The 23,739-nt window shown below is 32.0% G+C and overlaps 2 protein-coding genes across 2 annotated transcripts; one reads left to right on the top strand and one right to left on the bottom strand.

Annotated features, from left to right (window-relative positions):
- Positions 1-11,797: 11,797 nt before the first annotated feature.
- LOC104883135 (protein OXIDATIVE STRESS 3) lies at positions 11,798-13,104 on the top strand. The gene is made up of 2 exons (XM_010667588.4): positions 11,798-12,252; positions 12,619-13,104. Exons 1-2 carry the CDS (start codon positions 11,936-11,938, stop codon positions 12,923-12,925), a joined length of 624 nt encoding a protein of 207 aa, XP_010665890.1. The 5' UTR covers positions 11,798-11,935; the 3' UTR covers positions 12,926-13,104.
- A 4,272-nt stretch (positions 13,105-17,376) lies between these two features.
- On the bottom strand, positions 17,377-20,386 carry LOC104883134 (uncharacterized). Its single transcript, XM_010667587.4, has 3 exons — positions 20,193-20,386; positions 18,587-20,076; positions 17,377-17,739 (listed from the first exon to the last, which is right to left on the bottom strand). Exons 1-3 carry the CDS (start codon positions 20,302-20,304, stop codon positions 17,680-17,682), a joined length of 1,662 nt encoding a protein of 553 aa, XP_010665889.2. The 5' UTR covers positions 20,305-20,386; the 3' UTR covers positions 17,377-17,679.
- Between the last annotated feature and the right edge of the window lie 3,353 nt (positions 20,387-23,739).

The following is a 23,739-nucleotide window of genomic DNA, read 5'->3' as shown; positions in this document are numbered from 1 at the left end:
CTAGGGGTTACTTTTACTATAATTAGGGGGTTACTTTTTGTAATGTTAAGGAGTTACTCCTACTAAAAGTAGGTGCTACTTTTGTAATTATAAAAGGTTACTTTTATTGAAATTAGGGGTTATTTTATTTTAATTATAAGGGGTTACTTCTACAGTAAATAGATGTTACTTTTTGTAATTATAAGCCGTTACTTTTGTAATTATAAAGGGTTACTTTTACAGTGAATAGGGGTTACTTTTTGTAATTATAAAAGGTTACTATTACTGAAACTAAGGGTTGTTTTTTGTCATTATAAAAGGTTACTTTTACTGAATTGGAGGTTACTTTTGTAATTATAAGGATTCCTTTTACTAATGAAAAATAAAAATAAAAAACTCAAATCTCCTTCCTCCACCACAATCTCCTCTGTCTTCATCAAATCTCCTCTTTCTTCATCAAAAGAAAGAGAGCGTGAATCTTTGATGAATGAAAAATATGGCCACAATTTTAGAGTTTTACACCTCACACTCACACTCTCAAACACATCTTTCTCTCTCATCGTACACCTTCAACCATTTCTGCATATTTTCACACTTGAATCTCTCTCCTATAAAAACCCCAATCTTCTACATTACAATTACACATTACCCACTTTCACAAACACCTGAAAGAAGAAGAGAGACAACAATGAGTTGTAAAAATGGCGGGTGAAAATGAAGATTCAGAAGATTCTACACAAACAAAAGATTCAGAAGATATATTGTAAGTTTTAAAAGTTTGTAGAGTAAGAAATTTTCAATTTATTCACTATTATGCGAGCTTAAATTAAACGGACTGAAATTCATTTTCTCTCTCCTCCATGCAAATTCAGTCCAACTGCTTCATCTTTCAGGGAGAAATAATGGCAGGAGTTTCGTGTGAGGATGAAATTGAGGTGCGAAATTGCGCTGAAGTACGATTTGAAGATAATTATCAATTGAAAATTCTCTAGCTAGAATTCATGATTTTGAGGAGACAGATTTTTGAGGTGGTAAAATGACAAAAATGGAGTTTCAAGGAATTGAAAAAAGATTAAGGAAGAAGAAAAGATGACATGAGGTGAAGGTTCAGAAGGGGCAGCCATGGAAGCGAATGAGAGATGGCGAAGAGAAAGGAAAAAAGTGGAAATTGGGTTGTTGGAAAGAGAGAGGAGAAGAGGAACCTTCTTTTTTTTTGAGATCCATTTCTCAATCTGTTGGTTATCTTGTTCTTCCTCATCTGAATCCGAGTCAGCTTTCTTCTTTCCCACTAAATCTTGATTTGTTTCATACTTTCATCTAGGTAAGAGAAAGCACCTGAACTATTGCAGCTCCTCCAAGAGCTACTATCGTTCCACTAATAGCACCAATCTTCTTATTACTACTTGAATAAATATTACAAAGTACCAACGATGTGTAGACCGTATTTAGATTACAAAAATACATTAACGATATGCAGATCATGTTTTCTATCCAAGTTTGGGCCATACTAGTCACTGCACGCATCCTATGATATCAAATATATACATAAACATGCATTTTAATCAATTATTAAAATAATTATCATGCTTTAACAACTTTAAAACATAATAGCACCATCTTGATTTAATTTCATATCAAATCAAATGGTTAGTAACTTAAGATAAATTTTAATCACATTAGAATTTATCCCTTAAAGTCTCTCAAATATTAACCTAACAAATTTAATCAACTATTAAATTTAAAGAACAATACTTCAGCACTTTTAGGCACCACATATATTTCAATCACATTAAAATATAAACTTAGCATGATATTTAATCACATATACTAGTATGAAAGATTTAATCAACATATTAAAACTAACAACCTAATATAAATAAATATTATGAAAGTAAACACACAACATAGAAGTAATAGCATAGGATACCAAGCTTAATAGCTACTCAATACTACCTTCGTTTCCTAAAGTCTTCCTTGTTACTGTTCTTACATAAACCAAGGAGGATCCATTTGTGTGGGGTATGGGGTGGGTAAAGTAGGAGAGAGAAAGGAGTTAAGATAAATAAATAAATAAAAAGGGGTTAAAGTAGGAGAGAAAATGGAGTAAAATTGAATTAATAATATAATGGTGGACCATATGATAGGGACATGAGAGGGTAAAAAGGGAAAACAAAATTCAAAATAAGGAATAAAGTAAAAGAGAGAAGATCTTTTGGAAACGCACTGAAACGGAAAGAGGGAAGATCTTTAGGAAACGGAGGGAGTATGCATTAAGGGATGAACGGTTTAAACGTTTTAATCCGTTGAAAAAAAAAATCAAGAATTCATGCCACAAAATTTACATAACCATGTTAAGCATAAAATTTCAAAGCATGCAATTCATAAATCATACATATATTAACAACTTAATTAATATATGAAACAATATATATATATATATACACACATATGTATATATATATACACACATGTATATATATATATACACACATATGTATATATATATATACACATATGTATATATATATATATATATACACATATGTATATATATATACATATGTATATATATAAACAACTTTTATACTCCCAATAGATTAAAATCATATTTAATCATGCAAATAACATCCTCATGCTAATACCCTCCCCCTAAATGAATTAAAAAATTGAAGGAAAATATGTGCATCAACATGATCACATTAATCCATGTAATAGGCTAACTGATACGCTGTAGGACTTTAGATGCTTAATGCGGAAATCGAGTATCACATACTCAAACATCTAGCCCAAGATCTTTGTATAAATTAACATGAATCTAATAAGAGTATATAGAATAATACCTCTTGACGCGTGAATTCCTCTTACACCAAAAGCCTTCTAGTGGAGATCCTTTAGAACGTCAAACGTCGTTCCTCTAATGTTGGTCCACGAACAACCCTTGGATCACCATATATGCTAGTACGGAAGAGAGTAAAATTCTCTTTCTTTTTAGGTGTATGGCAATCGAATGGGGAGATGAAAAGTAGGGAGAAAAACTTATTTTTCTCTAGGAAATGTAATGTGAGTGTACTGACTTTGTAACCCCCATATTACTATATAAGGTGATTACAAAGGAGGTGCTTCACGAGACTTTATTTGCCTCATAATGTCATACACATTATGAGCCTAATAAACTCATAAGTTACATTTCACTCCACCCATCTAAAAACTGTTCAACCCTTACCCATTTCACAAATGGATTCGGGTAATATCCAAAAGTTGTCACATTGTGTGACCTCATAGGAAGCAATATATTATATTAGTAGTTGGCCCTATTTATACTAGTCCAACAAACCGCAATTAGCTTCTAGCAAAACGTTGCGGGTCACCTAATATTATTGAATATATTATCTCTATAATTTGTCCATTTATAATTAGTTTGTTACACTTTATCGAGGACAAAATCCTTCAGAAGCATATTGAAGGATTATAATCGTCGACATTGTAGAGAGAAAAGGAGAGGATAGAGAGAATCATATATAATATTAAAGCAAGAAAAAATTAGCCTACGTGGCAGCCTCATAGAAATTCTGCTCTCACAATTCACCCCCACATTCATAGAGCAATGAAATAGATGCCACGTGTCACATCCCATTAAATGATTTTGTTTGATTATGATATTATTAGTTTCCAAAATTTTAAAAATCAGTCATTGAATGCTTTAATTTAGGAAAATCCGTGATTTGGGCTGTAAAAAAAAGATTCCTCACTAGAAGGAAATCTCCACTTAAGCAAATCTTCCGAGGTTTTTCCTTTCCTGTCAAATATTCCATTCAGCTATTGTTTTTGAAGTTGAAAAATATTTGCAGGATGGTTTTAGAGTTGATACTGAAAGTGTTTAAGGAAATTTAGTTACACACAATTGAATGACTGTATTATAAATCCGTGTAAGAATATACACACATTCCTTCCTCTGTTTACTCTTTTACCTTTTTCGCAGTGTTCATAAATGACATAATCATCATATTATATATCATACTTCATGAAAGAAGTATAAAACAACTCATGGGTGATGGGTTGTATGAAAAAATTGCAAATGTGAAGTAGTATATGATATAATCCTGATAATATGTTAGCCAGCTAATTAATTTTCTTTTTTCTTAATTCACTTTTGGTAATGAATATAATGAGATGCTAGCCCGTTCAGGAGGAAATGCAAATGCATTAATAATAGTCATGCAAATTTATCTTATTACCAAATAAGAATAAAAAGATGTTTTGTTCAAAAAAAAAATGTCACACTATGACTATGATCAGAGGTTACATATAACAAAAATAATAAAAACAATAACAACTCAATCTTTAGTCCCAAAGTGGTCTAAGGTGGGCTAATATGAATCATTATAACAAATCATATCCATGACCAATACATACTAATTTTTTTTTTTAAAAAAAAAAAACAGAGTTAGAGCCTGTTCTCTTTTGCATAAAACAACTGAACTGAATTGAATCAAACTGAATTATATTGTAACTAATAGTAATGATAATAATTTAGGAATTGAACTGAACTGAAAATAAGTTGGGGAAAATAGTTTCTTGAAGTGAGAAAAATAAGACAAGAGACAATATATGAAACAAGAAATAAATAAGGTAAAAAAAAGTGAAAACCAACATATAAGGGTCGGTTCACTTCAACTTATTTTGACAAAACTATGGAGATATAAGTTCGAAAAAATATATAATATTAAAGCAAGAAAAAATTAGCCTACGTGGCAGCCTCATAGAAATTCTGCTCTCACAATTCACCCCCACATTCATAGAGCAATGAAATAGATGCCACGTGTCACATCCCATTAAATTATTTTGTTTGATTATGATATTATTAGTTTCCAAAATATTAAAAATCAGTCATTGAATGCTTTAATTTAGGAAAATCCGTGATTTGGGCTGTAAAAAAAAGATTCCTCACTAGAAGGAAATCTCCACTTAAGCAAATCTTCCAAGGTTTTTCCTTTCCTGTCAAATATTCCATTCAGCTATTGTTTTTGAAGTTGAAAAATATTTGCAGGATGGTTTTAGAGTTGATACTGAAAGTGTTTAAGGAAATTTAGTTACACACAATTGAATGACTGTACTATAAATCCGTGTAAGAATATACACACATTCCTTCCTCTGTTTACTCTTTTACTTTTTTCGCAGTGTTCATAAATGACATAATCATCATATTATATATCATACTTCATGAAAGAAGTATAAAACAACTCATGGATGATGGGTTGTATGAAAAAATTGCAAATGTGAAGTAGTATATGATATAATCCTGATAATATGTTAGCCAGCTAATTAATTTTCTTTTTTCTTAATTCATTTTTGGTAATGAATATAATGAGATGCTAGCCCGTTCAGGAGGAAATGCAAATGCATTAATAATAGTCATGCAAATTTATCTTATTACCAAATAAGAATAAAAAGATGTTTTGTTCAAAAAAAAAAAATGTCACACTATGACTATGATCAGAGGTTACATATAACAAAAACAATAAAAACAATAACAACTCAATCTTTAGTCCCAAAGTGGTCTAAGGTGGGCTAATATGAATCATTATAACAAATCATATCCATGACCAATACATACTATTTTTTTTTTTAAAAAAAAAAACAGAGTTAGAGCCTGTTCTCTTTTGCATAAAACAACTGAACTGAATTGAATCAAATTGAATTATATTGTAACTAATAGTAATGATAATAATTTAGGAATTGAACTGAACTGAAAATAAGTTGGGGAAAATAGTTCTTAAGTGAGAGAAGTAAGACAAGAGAAAATATATGAAACAAGAAATAAATAAGGTAAAAAAAAGTGAAAACCAACATATAAGGGTCGGTTCACTTCAACTTATTTTGACAAAACTATGGAGATATAAGTTCGAAAAAATTTAGGTGATTAGGTGATCCAGCGGGTTGCCAACCCTCTAATTATTGAAATTTCCTTGGCCAATAGTACATTCAGACATTAATTTTATGATTGTTCTCTCTCCAATTTATTGTAAATATATTAATATTATTATTTTATTGTGTCTAAGAGGGTTAACTTTAGGATCACTCAAAATTTTCCCACACTCTTACATTCAAATGAAACAAAAATATAAAACATCCACTTATGAACTTACGCTTGATATTAATATTATTTTTAAAGAAAATGTATACTTTGAATTTTGCCCATTCTATATAAAATTCTAAAATAAAGGATTAGCAGAGAGAGTGAAACATGGCCCATGTGCTTAAATTATAAAATATAGTTTTTTTTAATGAGCTTCGAGACACTAATTGAGAAGGTGAATCAACAAAATGAGTTAATTATATATCAAAAGAGGGATTTATAAGTATTCAATTTTAGTTGGTCTATAAGAGAGTAAAACTGTTGTTGAAAGATGTTATCGAATTAGAAAAGTTGTTAATTTGCATATGCACTTTTTTTGACAGCTTCTTTTTTCTTTGATGTAAAGGATAATATTGAAATGTAAATCATATGGAGAACTTATAAAACAACATACATTATACAAGTATGTGTATTTATATTTGTTTATATCAAAATTATCATTTTCTAAATTATTCTTAATATTAAATTGTGGTGGCTTAATATATCTAAAATTGTTTTTAGGAAGAAACTAATGAGTAAGGATTATTTCAAGTAGCAACGGGGAATAAGGTATTTAGGCAAAAAAGTAAAGTGGGAAACCCCATATGATACTCATTATGTCAGATGGAACGGGGAATAAGGTATGATATAATATTCATCGAAATTGTGGTAATTTCAGGTAGCAACGGGAATAAGGTATTTATACCCCATATGGTACTTATTCCGTCGTTGGAACAAAATTTCTTATGATGTTTCAAAAAAGACAGTTTTTTCGGCCATGTGTTAAAAGTCAAGGACAATCCTATCACATGGTAGGTTTGTATCTCCGAGACAGTTCTTAGTCATGGCTAATTTTATGTAGCCATTTCTCAGTCACGAGTAAAAATTGCCTAATAGTACTAATTTATGAGAAAAACATGGAAGTCTAACACTTTAAGGCCATTTCGAGTAAAAAATGAAGACTGTAATGTGGAGAGGGTTCTAAGACAATTGACCCCTAAGTGGTTATGGGATAAGACCAAGTTCGTGCAAATTTTCTCCCTTTTTGAAGCAGTTGAGATCATTAATTTACCTTTCTCATCTCAACCCTTAGATGATGGCTTTGTGGGGCTACACCAAAATTGGTATATTATATTGAATCATGTCATCACTTTATTAATTTTTCAAAGAATTCCCATACATAATATAAGTTATTAGCGGTTATCGAAAGTGTGGAGAAAATATGGAATTCCAAATTTCCTCTTAAGGTGTTGTTGGCTTTGCTTATGACTATGTTATACAACCTCCGTTCTTTTTCTACTGCAACAATTGAGTTTTCACGTTTGCCAAAACTATTTTAACTATTAATATCTTTAATTACCTTTTAGTAAAATTATACAAAATTGATATTCTAAAAGTATAAATCGAGACGAATCTAACAAGATCACACATGACAATATTTTTCCTTACATAAAAATCATAATATATAGTGAAAGGTTATGAGTGAATGAATTGTGTAAAAATCTCATTTTGTAATATTATAGAAATAGAATGAAGGAAGTAACTTCTTAATAAATTTCGTTTTGCACTAAAAAGAAGTCTTCCAAAACATATGAGTATCATGGATATGTTAAACAACTTTATAATTAATATAAAGGTGTATATCTCTTAAACACAAAGTTTTTTATCAAATTAACGTAAGAATCGTTTACACGTTTTCATTATAGCTGACATATACACATTGTTATTATAGTAAATAGTTTCCGTGCATTATGCACGGGCCTAAAACCTAGTTTTAAGAAATGGAGAGAAATGGAGGGACATGAATCAATGAAAAGGAAGAGAAATGGAGGGAAATAAAATTTGAGAAAGTTGGACAAGAGAAATGGAGGGAAATAAATTTAGAAAGTTGGACATGAACCACCTCACAGTCAAATCCAAAAGTTAACAGTCAATGACGGAAAAGTGGAAAAGGTTTCATCTCGCAAAAAAAAAAAAAATTGTTCAAGGTTGTAAGTTGCAAAAAAACGTTTAAAAGCTTGTTTTTCGCAAGAAAATGACTATAGAAGGTTGATTCTGACCAAAAAAAAAAAAAAACTCTGCTTTCTAAGATATTGAGAGTTAAAGCTGTACATTTGCAAGCGTAATAACTCAATTGTTGCAATAGAAAAACAAAGGAGGAAATAATAAATAGTTGAAATGTTGAATGTATTAGTTTTTGGGCCATTTGGGTGAGCAATTTGTTGTTCTTGCTCAGGAGTTGTTTTGTGACTATAAAGCATTTAGAATTTTGTTGGAAAGACCGTGCGAGGAAGTTGCGCAATAGTAGGGGAAATTTTGAATGATAGTTTAGTCACATTTGTTGAGAGAGATCTTTTTGTTCAAGTTAGTGATGATGATGTACTAAAATGTGTTCATACTATGAAAACTCGTAGAATGCTTTTGTAACTTCTTATCGATGTCACCAACGAATTTACATCCTATTTAGCTATTGTACTTTGATGTTTGAATTAATGTATTCAAATTTTTAAGTAAATGATTGAAATATTTTCTGACTGGCTCCGAACCTATATGGTTGAATTCTTGGATCCGCCACTATCATAAAGTACTTATTTTTGCCTCCCTTTTTTTTTGCTATGCTGATATGGCAGTATTTTAGTGGTGGTGTATGTTGTCCTGCATACAGTTTGTGTATGCGTATCATCTCCCAGAAAAATGGGTTTGTTCGACGGACACTACATCATCTGGGCTTCTATAAATTTGTAAGATAATCATCACCACATGGTTAAGGTTTATCATAAACTAAAAAGACACAATCTATATACTGATAATGTATGCCCATAAACTGATAGCACAAAAAAATTATTTTTATGCACAAAATGGTAACAAAAATTTATAAACTAATATGGAGTAACATAGGATTTTTCGCCAATTGCAGCCTTTTATAATAGCGAGTTTGTTAATTGCAGCCTATTCATTTCAAACTCTCCAATTGCAGCCTTATGAAATCGAGGTACCTTTAAGTTGCAGCCCAATTTCATTTTCAAGCCAAAAATGAAGTCATGTTAACCATAGTTAAGGTCCAACGGTCATTTTCAGGCCAAAATCCTCTACTTCTCTCTCCTCTAACCTCCATTTGCTCTCTCTCCTCTATCTCCTCTGACCTCCATTTTCTCTCTCCTCTCTCTTTCCAGGACCACCATTTTCTCTATCTTCTCTCTCTCCTCTCTCCTCTCTGTGCTGGCATTTCCAAAAATAGGTGTCTTTGCTCTACTTTATAAGTATCTTGTCATGCGAAAATCTATTTGGCATCCATTTTACCTAATAAGGGCGGGAATGGAATCCGATTGAGTGTAAGAACACGAAAAAAAGCACAGAAAAGTTGATTCAATTTGTGAGGATGAATATACTCGGAATCGTAGGGTGTCGAATGAGGGTACTAGTGGAGGAGGACATTTGGGAGATGACACTGAGACTTAGAGGAGAGTGAAAAAGGAGGTTAGAGGAGAGAGAAAATGGAGGTCAAAAGAGAGAGAGAAGTCGAGGGTTTTGGAGGGAAGTGGAAAAAGGGTTGAGACTTTGGTTAAGTATGACGTCATAATCAGGCTAATTTGGCCTGAAAATGAAATTGGGCTACAACTTAAAGGTATCTTGATTTTATAAGGCTGCAATTGGAGAGTTTGAAATGAATATACTGCAATTAACAAACTCGCTATTATAAAAGGCTGCAATTGGCGAAAGATCCAGTAACATATGATACTTCCTTCGTCCCAAAATATAGTTATTGATTCTTTTTGCATAGTATTCAAGACGTAACTCTAATCTACGATATGTTCAGTTTCATATTAGTAAAAAATATAAAAATTGATATTATGAATGTACATATTGAGTCGAATCTAACAAGACCTCATACGAGTACGTTTATTTATATAAATTAATGAGAATATTTGGTCAAAGATTTTGAAATTTGACTTCAAAAATAAAATTAGGAACTCTATTTTGGAACGGGAGAGTAGTATTTTTTATTTGTGGGTAAGTTGGGATCTTTAGGTTTCCCCCTTACAGAGAATGAGACTGGCTGACAAGACCTATAGATTTTGAGATGATGTCAATACCACTAGTTAATCAACTGTTACTCAACTAATAACATAAATGCATAAACCGAAATATTCGTCTCAGTTATTTACCCCTCAGCCAAGTCGTTCTCTTTTTCTTATATTTTAGTATAAATATACAATTAAGTTTCAGTCAAATCAAGAGAATTAGATGTGAACCATATGTAACCATAAATATTTAGACCAAACTAAACATAGCAAAACTAATTCAAACTAGATTATATCATAATGAATTCAGATTTCAGATGATAATCATGATATCATTATCATCTCATTTGAAGTAAAATAGAAGACAACCTAAGTCAAGGACTCAAGGTTCCTTAAAATGTTTACAAAAGTCAATACGTCAACAAAGAATTGAACAACGCGGCGTTGTTAGAAAAATATATATCATTTACGTAAATGACTTTTTTTTTTCTAATAGTGTGTGGACATTATAATATGATTAAACCAATTATCATGGCTATAAAATAAAAAAACAATTATCATGTTGCAAAAAGCACAAAAAAGAAATTAAAGAACATAAATGGTCGGCGAAGAAGCAAAGGTGACTCGGATATGGTCGATAAAGCTTATCCTTTCAATTTTTGTTCATAGTACATTAATAATTATCAAATATTTTCATGGTCTAAGTAACCCATACATCCACAAACCCCACATAAGATAGGATAATATCGAATCTTAAGGATAAGGTTTTATTTTTCAATTATGAAAAAGAAATCCATACACCTAATCTTCTAACTTGAGGGTGCACCCATATTTATTGTACACATTACCTAACTTTTTATTTTACTACTCCCTCCGTCTCATAATAGTGCATGTTTCTTTTTTTATACAGTCTCCAAGACGTACTTTTGACAGTTAATATCTTCAATTTCGTATTAATAAAAAAATATAAAAGGTTGATATTATAAAACTACACATTGAGACGAATCTAACAAAATCCTACATGAATATGTTTTTTTTATATATACAAATGAGAATATTCGATCAAAAATTTTAAAATTTGACCCACGAAAAAAGAAGTAATCACTATATTATGAGACGGAGGGAGTACTGATCACTCAATCAAGGCAATCTAAGGCTCCGTTTGGTAGGGCGTAAAATATTTTCAGTGTAAAATGATTTTCATGAAAAACAATTTACAATGGAAAACACAATTCCAAAATTAGTTTTCCGTTGTTTGGTTCGATGTAAAAAAAATGATGAAATGAAAGGAAAATGAAAGGGAAAGTAAGGAGGTAGTGAGAGGAGTGTACAAGAGAGAGAAGAAAAATAGTTTTCCCTTCATTTTGAAAGGAAAATGGTTTTCCATCCTTGGGGGAGTAATTTTACCCCAAGGGAAAATGGTTTTACACTCTTTTGCCAACCAAACAATGTAAAACTGAAAATAGAGGAAAACAGTTTTCCGGGAAAACGTTTTACGCCCTACCAAACGGAGCCTAAATGCAAACGTAGGAAAACCTTACACGTGGCATCATATTAGTTGCTTGTACATTCTCATTTAGTGTTACTCAATGTATCTTATAATCTCCTAGTAGAGGCAAAGACAACACTCGTTGTAAGCCATGTGGCATAAATCATGTGGATATATATATATGCTCCCCAAGAAAGATTCAATCTTATATTTTGTTGTAATACTTATACCATATTGCATAGAGAGTATATATTCTCCTTTCGCACCATACCTTTTTATCATTATTATCATTCAATTTTTCTCTCTTCTTTATTTTTCTGAAACTCATACATGAAGATGGAAGCATCACATATGCTGAGCATGTATCATAGAGAAGTATCAAATGATGAAGATCATAAGTTGATGGGTATGATAAGAAGAGATCATGATGGTGATTATGAAGATGATCATTCGGATATTAGTGAATCATCAACATCATTCTCCTTTGAAGGCTCTAATGTCTCCAATGAATCATCTTCATCAGATTTGCTTGATGATGCATCATCATCACCATCATCATCATCATCATCTTCTTCACCATCATCCCCACGACAATCAAATGGACCGTTGTATGAATTATCAGAGCTCATAAACCAACTTCCCATCAAGTAAGTTCCATTATTTTATGCATCATCATTGCCCTAATGATTGTAATAAGAAAATCTAATTAATTAGGTAGAGCGAGATCATCTTAATTAATTAGTTACTGAAAGGTTTAAGTTCTTACGATACGCGAATTCTTGGATGTTACTGTTACACCATAATTATAAGAACAATTGAGTTTTTTTTTTTTCATTTTAGTACAACTTAGGCTCCCTTAATGATATGTATACTCTTATCTTAGATGAAGTTCTAAATTAATGGTTTAAAAACTACAAAAATTTTAAATCTCTTCATTGTTAAGTACTTCTTTGATTTATTTGCACATGAAAAAATAGTTTTCTTATATTGTGCTTTTATATGATGTTTTGCAGGAGAGGGTTATCAAAATTCTACCAAGGGAAGTCTCAGTCATTCACATCACTAGCAAAGGTGACAAGTTTAGAAGATCTTGCAAAGAAAGAGACTCCTTATCAAAAGAAATTAAAAGCTTGTAAAAGTTATGGAGGTGGCTTAAACAATTTTAGGGCATATACTTCACCAAAATCTGCCATATCAAAGAAGGTTTCAAAGGGTTCTTTATCAAATTTATCTTGTTTAAGTAGAAAAGGTAGCTTTATAGGTAGTTGTAGACCTCCTATAAGTCCTCTACAATGCAAAGTAGCTTCTGATTTTTGTTAAAGGACAATTTTTCATTACTTATATAGTATATGTCGAGATTATATAGTGTGTGAACATAAAATGATATATATTTATGTATATAATATATAGTGTATCAAAACTTTGTATTATGAGCTTCCTCAATTTATTTGAGAGAAGATTTCGAAATTTTATCGGTTAGTTTATTATTTATGAATTCATATTTGATCTTCTAACAATAATGAACCAAGATTTGAATCATCTTTTGATGAGGCTCCTATGCCAACCTGGTACAGATTATAACTATGCTTTCAACAAAAAGAAAAAATTGATAAACAACTAATGAAATTAGGAGCTCTATATATAGTCAAACGAGAACTAACAAATTTAACATTGAGGAAGAATGTTGTATATCAACCTAGTACTAGATCAACCAATATTATTATAAAATAACCATACATATATTCATTTTCTTTTTTTAGGAAACATAAATTGAACTTTTTATCAATATAAGAAGATGGAGTCTTAGATCAAAACATTCCAGGAGCAGGATACAATTATAGCTATGATTTTGGAGATTACCTAACCCTATGATCAACAATGTTTATCTAGTCAATTTCTCAAAACTTTAATAATAGTAGTAGTTATTCATCCACCACCAACCAGGCAACCAACACAAATCAAAATCTATACAAATATATTAAAAGGCGTGCATAAACAAGAAACTGTACCACGTGGCGCTCTTCCTAGGGAGTTTTAATTCATGTAATCCTTGTACAATAAAAAAATTTAGAACTTGCATAGTCTAGGGTTTGATCCCGAGACCTCAAGTACATATACTAAAGTCTTAACCACTAGGCTATGTTATATTTAGTGTTATTCTCATAAAGTATTATATTAATAAATGAAAATTTCTTCTTACTCGGTGCATAATCCGGACCTAATAACTAGTTATATTTTAAGACGTGGAATTTTTATGACACTTGTCCCTACTTTTAATCGTTTCTTTTTACATTTTTCTTCTTCAAAAATAATATATACCACTACCTTAACCAAAGGGTTGCATATAATAATTAAGCTAAAAGCAAAAATATTAATTAATAAGCATTAATAACCTCTGAACTTACTCTTGTCTAGGGGTGTTAATGAGCCAAGCATAGTGAAGTTTGATTCAAAAAGCTTATGACCCGGCTCGAATTATGTTTTAACTCTATTGTTTTCCATATTATAGAAAATAAATGAAAAGTTATACTTAAATTTTGCACGATACTTGTGAAAAGCTCGCAATAAGTAGTCTAAACCAATTTATAAAATATATGTAAAATAATTTTTTAACTAAAGTTGAGTTTTAAGATAAATTAAACTAGAAAACAAGCTCGAAAAAGCTCAAAGCTCGACTCGAGTTCGAAGTAAAGTGTTACAAGCCGAGCCGAGCAACCCCAGGCTTTTTTGATCTCGATTCGGCTCGTTAACACTCCTACTCTTGTCGAAGTGCCTAAACTACTTTCTCCTTTGTTTGTACCCCAATAGCACTTATTTTGTGAAGACGCATGTATTAACATTTTTAAAGACTTTTTTTTATTATAAATAAGTTAATGTGAAGTTTTATTTTTTAATGTAAAATCATGTGAAATACTAGAAGAAGAATATAATGTATAAAAACATAAATGTACTTAATAAACATTAAAAAATTGTATAGTAATATAACTAATTTTAAATTAAAGGTGTATAAAACAACTTTATCGTGGAAAAATTTAAAGGCAATTAATTTTGTCGAAAGGTCGTTTTTTCAAATATTGTAAGTATTTCCCTTCGATCTACTCCTAAGTCCTAACATACACAGGAGAACATTTCTTATATCAGAACATGAGAATAGTGGAATTATAATCCATTTTAGTGATGAAGTAAACCGTTTTGAAGATACATGATAATACTTTTTCATGAAAATATAATCCTTTTAAAAGATTGGCCCTGAAGGGAAAACAAAAAAAGGTATCGTACAATTTAGCCTAAATGGACATATTGGTTAAAAAGTGTTCTCATGGAAACCTAATCATAAAATAAAGTTCACATGCGAATGTTTCATGTATGAAAGCTTACTACTTGAACCTAGCCCAATGCGTATGTGCGAGCGTACGTGTGTTTATTTTTCATGAAAAATATAATTCTTTTAAAAGATTGGCCCAATAGGTAAAAAAAAAATAGTTACTATATTCATCCCCATTTGTTCTTCTTATCTACTTACTATTTTAGAGAGAAAAAAAGTCAAGTAGGAAGAACATAAATAGGAACAGGAGAGTACAATTTAGTCAAAAATGAATTACGTATTGATTAAAAAGAATTACAACAAAGTATTCTCATAGTCATAGAAAAAATGTTCTCACATCCACATATAAAAATTATTATTCATTTATTTCAAAATAAAGGATATATATATTATGGAAAATTTCACAAAATTACCTTTTATAACCAACTTTTTTCAAAAAAAACTATCTTTTAAAAATTTTCTTTCAAAAAACTACCTTATATAACATATTCCTTTCAATATACCACCATTTTACGTTTATATTTAATATTAATCAATAAATGACAATTGTCGTAGGTGTTGTTGCCGATGGGGTAGCGAGAAAAGAAGAGAAAAATGGGAGGGAAAGAAAGAAAAACAATTTACGGTGACTCAATTATTAGTGATTAAACCCCATTTATGATAAAATTGTTGTATATTAAAACAAATTTGTTATATAAGGCAATTTTTTGAAAAAAAAAATAAATTTAAAGATAGTTTTTTGAATTTTTTTATTATAAAGAATAGTTTTATGAAATTTTCCATATATATTATAGTCGTGCTATAAACGAATTGCAACATATACTAGTCAAAAATGCTGTTACTTTTTACACCAAATTCTCTTCTAATATCCAAATTTTCCCTTCGGGGGGTTGGTTGAATAAGCTTGTCTAAATATTCTTTCAACCGAAATTCCAAATTAATACTCAAACAATGTTATGAGGACTGGGAATTGAAAGAATGAAGAAAAAGATGGATAAAGAAAGAGAAACATAAAACATGACATCATGAAAAGAGTATTCTTCTTAAGGCTGCGGTGTGAAAAGATCGCACAAGTTGCCTCGCTAGGCAGCAGCAACAGCTAGCACACATGATTGGAATATTTCAAGCATCAAAGTTCATCCCACCCCTGACCCCACAGACAAATTAAAGCACATAGATTGTGTTCACAAATTTCTACGGGAAAACAGTGTATGTAGAATTGAAATTATGGTGGTTTTCGCCAACATTTTCGAATACTCCATCTTGACTTGTACGCTTATCAATCTTGACATATGACATGTACACTTATCAATGTACAACTTTGAACATTAGTATCTTAAAAAAATTATAGAAAATTGATGTTTTGAAAATATTATACGTTGAGACAAATTTAACCTTCTCTTATATCTAACAATGTTTTTTATACACATGTAGAAATTTATAGTTGAAGTAGGGTACATGAATAGTGCAAAACCTACTCAATTCTAATTGAAGAGTCAATGATCATAAAAACGCTTTGAAGAATCCGAGAGAAATTTGAAATTGAAAATCAAAACCTACTCAATCGAGTTTGATTTGATTTAATCTTGATGTTCAAATATAATTTTTCACTACCATAATCACAACTTTATAAGATTAGGTTGTCCGTTGAAAAGTCTACAAACCTAACAAGACTCTAATAGGGAGGACATATCTAACTTGTATGAACTAAAATTAGGGGATTGGTCCCTATTCACCACAATTAAGATAATTCAAATTAACTCTTATGAGAATGGTAATAAATAAGAGTAATAAAAAAAAAGTGTTATAGATATTGTTAAAGGACCAACTCAACCAAAATTTTAAGCTGATGAATAAGGCCCTAGGAATAGATCTATACTCTATCATACCCCTTCACGCAAGAGCTCTTTGGGCTTGAAGTGTGGATGCAACACAAGCCTCCCTCATACCTGGCGCTAAATGTTCCATTGGGAAACAAGGGGTGGATGAAATTCGTACCCGTGCCTTTTTTGTCCATATCAATGGACCAACTCAACCAAAAACTTAAGCTGGTGGTTGAGACCCCGGGAATAGATATATACATTATCAGATATCTTGACAACTATCTTCAGAAATGACGAGGTAATATGGTAGCCTAACAAATTAAAGATAACTCAGAATTTCAACCAAAGTTGGGATAAAAAGTACTGTTGCAATTTGCAGTAGGGTAGCAGCAGTGAACCAAAAAAAAGCTCCTAAAACTTTTTACAGGTAAATATGGAGCACAGTATTGTAAAAAATCTGCTTTTTCTTCAAATGGATTCCACTTCATCCCATAATTTTATCATATACATACATATATTATGACATTTTATCCATGAATTTAATTTGCACCTTCGTTGACATTAACATATCCAATGAAAATAAGAAGAAATTTCAAAGGCAACTTTAAATGTGGTCCAAAAGATTCAAAAAGAAAAACAAAGAGATAAGATTAGTAGGCCAATGCACAGAAGTTAATTGAAAAGGGAAACAGAGGTTAGTCACTATCATAACAGAATAATAGCATTTTATAGTATGGAACATGATCATTTTTAGATCTAAAACTAATATTTCCTTTAATTTCTTACACTATATATAAAAAAAGTAACCTCCAACTTACTAAAGTGTACCTAATTTTGTCAAATGTTGGAGAGTTCAGACTATCTTAAACTAATTTCAGCACGAAAAACACTGAAATATGATGCTGTATTGCTGCTGTTTTTCTGGTTCATAGAGATCTAAATCCGCGGTTCTGGAGTCTTTGCGACCTCCGCAGCTGGCTGCCATCCTGTTCCACAATATAAACCAAGTGCATAAGTTTTTGCTCATCATTAGACCATGATAATTTGTGTGTTGATAAAATGACAATAATTTGTTAATCAAACATAATCATACTTTCATTGATTCTGACTAATTCACCAGTATAGTGTAACACTATACATTGTATACAACATTTATGTTGCATATTCTTGTACTAAGATTTGTTACCATAGGAAGTCTACACAACTAAAGTGCGTGTGTACCAAACAGTAATCAGGGCACGGGGAATTTATGATCTAAGAACTAAGAGAATACTAATACTTTCTCCGTAACAAAATAGATGTTACATTTTTTAAATGTAGTTGTAACAAAATAGATGTTACATTCTCTCTATCTCTCTGCTATCACATGGTTCTTCTTTTTTCTTTCTCTCTATCTCTTTCCTTTTCAAAAAATTGCCTAGAAAAGTGTGTTTTTTAAAAGTGTAACATTTATTTTGTTACGGAGAAAGTAAAAGAAGTAGGGAAAAGATATATATTAGAAATTCTAAAAGATTCTACCAATAGGATGAGATAAATTATTAGTCTATATGATTTGAAAAGGTTATGTAGCTAACAAATTCTATATAGACAAGAGAGAGAATGATGGTGGCCTGGTGGGACATATGTAAAAAAAACTCATATCACGTCTCTCCTTTTAACTCGCATAATTTCGCATAAAATCCGTCCTCATAGAGTCTAATATGTCCATTAGTTATTAAATATGTAAAAGTAACAACTATTAACAATGTGCACATAGATTAAGGTCAAAAACAACTACTCAATTTCCACTTGAGAACTAGGAAATACTTCATATGTAGTATAAGTGTAACTCACCTCTTGCCTAGCAGTCCTTTCCTCAGAAATATTGCTTGAACTTGTATGTAACTCTGAAGTAGAAGACGAAGGCACCTGGTTTCCCATTGGCCTCGCGGTCGGAATCGTTCTAGGAGGAGTCCTCTCACTCTCATTAATCGTTCTAAGAGGAGCCATCTCAATCTCAGTATCATTCTGACGTCCAGAATTTAATCTTGTAAAAACAGAAATCCATATTGAAAGAACCTTATTGGTCATGTCAAAATATCTTAACACACAAGACACAGCAAACACAAGAAGTAATCCAAAAATCAAATAAAATTGTGTTGGTGTTAGATAAAATGGTTTCTTCACATTTTCAGCTAACTGTCCTTCCCCAAAGTCTTCAGGTTCAGGAACTTCCTCTACCTCATACTCAGATTTTGGCCCAAAATTATCCATCTGACTTTCATGATTTCCCTCATTTTTCTGATCAGACACATTAAATGAATCTCCAGCAACGTTTTTTACCTCTTTTTTTGCTAAAACATGAATCTTTTCTTCAGAATCAACAAATTTTTCTTCTTGAGCAACCATTGGAGATTCAAAAACAAAGCTTTTTACTTCAATTCCCTCATATTTTGTTGCAGCAACAATGGCTGTTTCATTTTTCACACTTTCCACAACTGGGTCAGTAAAAACATCATCTAAAACCCTAATTTTCTCAGAATTCAACCAAGAAACCAAATTCTCCTCTTTCGATTTAGCAATTTCAGGAGGACAAATAAAGGGTATTACTTGATTTTGTTCTTGCCCACCTTCAAATTTATCTAGAATTTCAACTTTTTCACCAAATTCATCAGAAACCCAACTCTCATAATCAAGATTTCTCAATAAAACAACCCCAAAAGTTATGTTACCAAAATCTTGAGATTCAACTTTCATCCCATTCAAACTATCTAACAAAGGTGAAGGAGAATTCATTGAAGATATATACATGGTAGAAATAACCAACACAAAAAACACAATCAAACTTTTGAATAATACCCATTTTAACCCCCAATCTTGCTCTTCAATCACCTCTTCTTCCTCCATATCCTCCTCCATTATTTCTTGTTCACATTTTTGTTTCTTCCTAGAACTTTCTGCACTAAAAGAAGACTGAGAATCAGAAGAAACGCTAGGACTAAGAGTTAAAGGAACAATTCTACGCTTTCGATTCGGGTTGTATCGAAGGAATTTAGGCCGAGGAGAGAGATAATTGGTGACTGGATCATAAGGTGTTGTTGAAGAATCAGGAACAAAGGTTTCATCTTCATTGTAATTGTCAGAATTTTTACCCAAATCATTCTCAGCCGAATCAAATGATGAGACTTTACTCGATATCGAATCGGGATTTGGTGGTTTCCACTCTGATAAGATCTTCTTCTTGGGATTGAGAATCTTTGAAGCAGTAGAAAATGTGGGTGCCATGAAATTCTTGGTTTTTTGCTGTGAATTTCGTTGGTTTTCACTCTCATTTTCATTGTTTCCTACATTCATAGTAAAATGTACTTTATAATCAAAAGAAAATAATTATATGAAAGAAAGATTGAAAATTGAAATCAAAATTAAATGGAATTTATGTATTGGAAAGCAGATGAAATACCTGAAGCAGAGACAATGGGTGATGATGGAGTGATGATGTTCTTAGAATTATCCATTTTCTTGGATCTTTTTCTTTCTAAGTATTTGATAGGAGAAGTAATCAATTTTTTCATTGAATTGTGAGTTTTGGTGATAAATTGGAGGGAGAAGAACAGAATCTGGCAGGAAATGTTTCAATATTGGAAATATGACCGTTGGAGGTATTTATAGTATTTTATGATTTGTTAAATTTAAATTCTGAGGTTTCAGATTTCTTGACCGTTGGTAGCCTAGTGACTAGTGAGTATAGTGTAAATCTCTGATCTTGGGCCTAGAGGGCCTTAAGGTTTGTGAATTGTGACACTCTTTATAATAATAATATTTACTGGTAGGAAACTAGGAAAGGTTAAACCTAATTGTTAATTATACCATTATAGAGATTAGAGGCATTGGGTCGGCCCATGCTATGTATTCTAAAGGGTGCAACCTTCTTCTAGGCGTGATCCTAACTATGTCCACTAGTTGTTGGTTGGATTAGGGTAGTGATGAGAAGGGGGGGAGGGGGGTATGGGCGGGCTGAAGAAGGTCGACCCTAAACTAGTTTGTATCACGGGTAGGGTATGACCGTGGGATGGGCCAAAGGTCGGGTCTGGTAAACCAACCCAGTGCAAGTTTTCTATCGATTCAGCCAGTTCATATGCTAGATTCAACCAAAAAAGAAAACTTAACATTTTCAAAATGGTCAATCGAATGGATTGAACCAAACAGTCCAGGTTGTGTATAGGTTCAATGCGCAGGTTATCATGGGACCTACCAGAATTTCTTGAACTGTGAGCTAATTAGTCCTTAAACCCAATGAACGTGGTCGATTGGCCCATGGGATGGCTTGAGTCACTTCATCAATTGGATATCACTAGACTAGGGATATGAAGAGAAAAATTGTGTCGTGCTCTTTCAATTAGACTTCATGTTCTTAAACCCAATGAACAGCTTGAGTGAACTTCATCGATTGGATATCACTGGACTAGGGACATATAGAGAAAAATGGTTCGTGCTCTTTCAGTTAGACTTTATGTTATTCTCACTACACCTAGATGTACTTTTGTAATATCGTTATATATTATAAAGTAAATTTTGTAATCTTAAAAAAGAGCACTTATATAATCATAGAAACATTTGCATTTCCATGTAATATGGTAGAAAAAACATTTACATATAATAACTATAGAAAACACTGGAGATTTAGCAAAAATCGTTTGGAAATTGTGAAAGTTTCAATTAATACCATAATTCAATTCAATTAGATTCTAGGGGACTTTATTTTACTCCACTACTTTAATATTACATGTCTAATGCTTTCATTAAACCCCTATTTTAACATCCAACCTCCAAGACTCCAATATCTTACTAGTAAAACAGTTGATTGCTACTACTCCATTATAAGTAATTTGTCAAACCAAAGATTTAGTTTTGGATTCAATGAATCTTTCATGAAATCAGAAACTAAGTCCTTGACCTATATTTCAAAATTCAAAACTGTACTAGCACCTAGAAAATAGGACATATAGTAATCCTTGATACTTATATTATGACCCTAATTTGCTGTTAAGGACTGAGATTAGTGCAGAAACAGGCTCTTTTATATTGCTCTAGTAGATAAGATGTTGCAAGTAAGTGGGTTTTAAAAACCATAAACTGTTAAACCTCCCATGTTCTTGCAGGAAAGGGATGCTTGTGTTCTAACAAGTAACAACTTGGTGGTAGTAACAAAATATAGTACTGTTTACATGTGCCACTTGGTTGCTTGGCTGTATGGTTTCAGGCTTTGAGCTGTGAGCATCTTTTTTATGTTTGACAGACAAATTTTTTAACTAGGAAAAAATGCTTACTTAAATCCCAATTAGTTATATGTTACGTCATGCTGACCGGCTTTTTTTATCTTTTTATGTTCTCCGACATCTATACGTTTCTAAAAGCATGCATGCAATTATTTTTTTCATTTCATAACAAAGATGAATGCAATAAAACATTAAATTCAAAAGAATATGAGAATACTATACAATTTACATCCTGCACATCTAATATCTTCATTCTTCATAATAGACATTCATGATCTTCAATTAAAACTAAGATCCATAATGTTGATAGTTACATATTTTCACATGTTATATATATTTACTTTATAATATTATTTTACATTAATTATTACATAACTAAGAACAATTTCTCTCATAATTTTTCATTTTATCAGATAGAATATCAATATACTTAGGATATATTTTATTCGTAAAATTATACTTTGGATAGGTTTTCTAATTGTAATAGGACTATCCTAGATGGTAATCATTCTAGTTGAGAAGTTTTCCAAATCTAGCATGGTATTACAGCTTTAGGTTTCGTAGAAATTTTTTTCTTCTTTCCTGTTATCTGCGTCACGCCCACCGCGTGTGCCATCTAGTCCTCTTGTGCGCCACCCGCTTTCGCCCTCATGGCGCCAACTGAACAACCCGACCCCCCCCCCAAATCCGACTCCCCGCGAAAGGATTTCCACCCTGATCTTTTCATTCCGAATATCAAAATATATCCTAACTATATTGATATTCTATCACATCCCCACAGTCATAGTGGGAGGAGGGGGAACGCTGAGACTGGACTTAAATTCCAAGAATAACTGTCGCGAAAGACCTTTAGTAAAAATGTCGGCAAACTGATATCATGTAGGAACATGCAAAACACGTACCTGACCCAACGCAACCTTTTCCCAAACAAAATGAATATCCATATCAGCATGTTTGGTGCGTTGGTGTTGTACTGGGTTGCGAGATAAGTAAATAGCATTGACATTATCACAATAAACAATATTAGTCTGTCGGAAAGGGTAGTGTAACTCACTAGTAGAATAATTGCTTATTTATGCGGCTGAATTGTTGCGGTTTTACCCATACGCAGCAATAAAACACGTAAAAAAATCGAAAATCAACTTATTGTTGTGGTTGTAGGTGAAAACCGCAGCAATATATGTTACAAGGATATTTTCAAAATTATTTGACCAATTTGACCAGATCTATTGCTGCGGTTTCTTCATGAAACCGCAACAATAGATTAAAATATTAATATTTTAATATATTGCTGCGATTTTTATATACAACCGCAGCAATATAAAGGCTTAATATTTGTCAGTTGAATCACACCCTTAGATGTTACAATACCCTAAATCTAAAATAACATACCGCACCCCCCTCCCTCTCACTTCTCCCTCTCACTCCTACTCCTTCCTCTCTCATTTTCGCAGATCTACTGCTCCCTTTCTCCTTCACCATTTTGCATTCTCTCTCCTTCACCCTCCTGCACTCTCTCTCCTCTTTCTTCGTCGAAAATACACGGGAAGACAACAACCTCTTTCTTCGCCGGAAATACACGAGCGATGACACAACCTCTTTCTTCGCCGAAAATACATGGGAAGACAACAACCTCTTTCTTTGCCAGAAATACACGGCCGACAGTCGTTGCTCGCGAAGCCGTTGTCGCTCGACCGCTCGCGAAGCCCTCTTCGTTCCCTCTAACCCCTC

This window comes from Beta vulgaris, chromosome 9 (assembly GCF_026745355.1).
Source record: "Beta vulgaris subsp. vulgaris cultivar EL10 chromosome 9, EL10.2, whole genome shotgun sequence".
NCBI classification, from domain to species: domain Eukaryota; kingdom Viridiplantae; phylum Streptophyta; class Magnoliopsida; order Caryophyllales; family Amaranthaceae; genus Beta; species Beta vulgaris.
Note: the sequence above shows the minus strand (reverse complement) of the source record. Positions and strands in the feature narration are given on the sequence as shown.

Excerpts from the sequence above, each read along its gene's own strand:
- LOC104883135 (XM_010667588.4), top strand. The coding sequence starts at position 11,936 with ATGAAGATGGAAGCATCACATATGCTGAGCATGTATCATAGAGAAGTA. Across the intron at positions 12,253-12,618 it reads ATAAACCAACTTCCCATCAA|GAGAGGGTTATCAAAATTCT; the intron begins GTAAGTTCCATT and ends GATGTTTTGCAG.
- LOC104883134 (XM_010667587.4), bottom strand. The coding sequence starts at position 20,304 with ATGAAAAAATTGATTACTTCTCCTATCAAATACTTAGAAAGAAAAAGA. Across the intron at positions 20,077-20,192 it reads ACCCATTGTCTCTGCTTCAG|GAAACAATGAAAATGAGAGT; the intron begins GTATTTCATCTG and ends CTATGAATGTAG. Across the intron at positions 17,740-18,586 it reads AAAGGACTGCTAGGCAAGAG|GATGGCAGCCAGCTGCGGAG; the intron begins GTGAGTTACACT and ends ATTGTGGAACAG.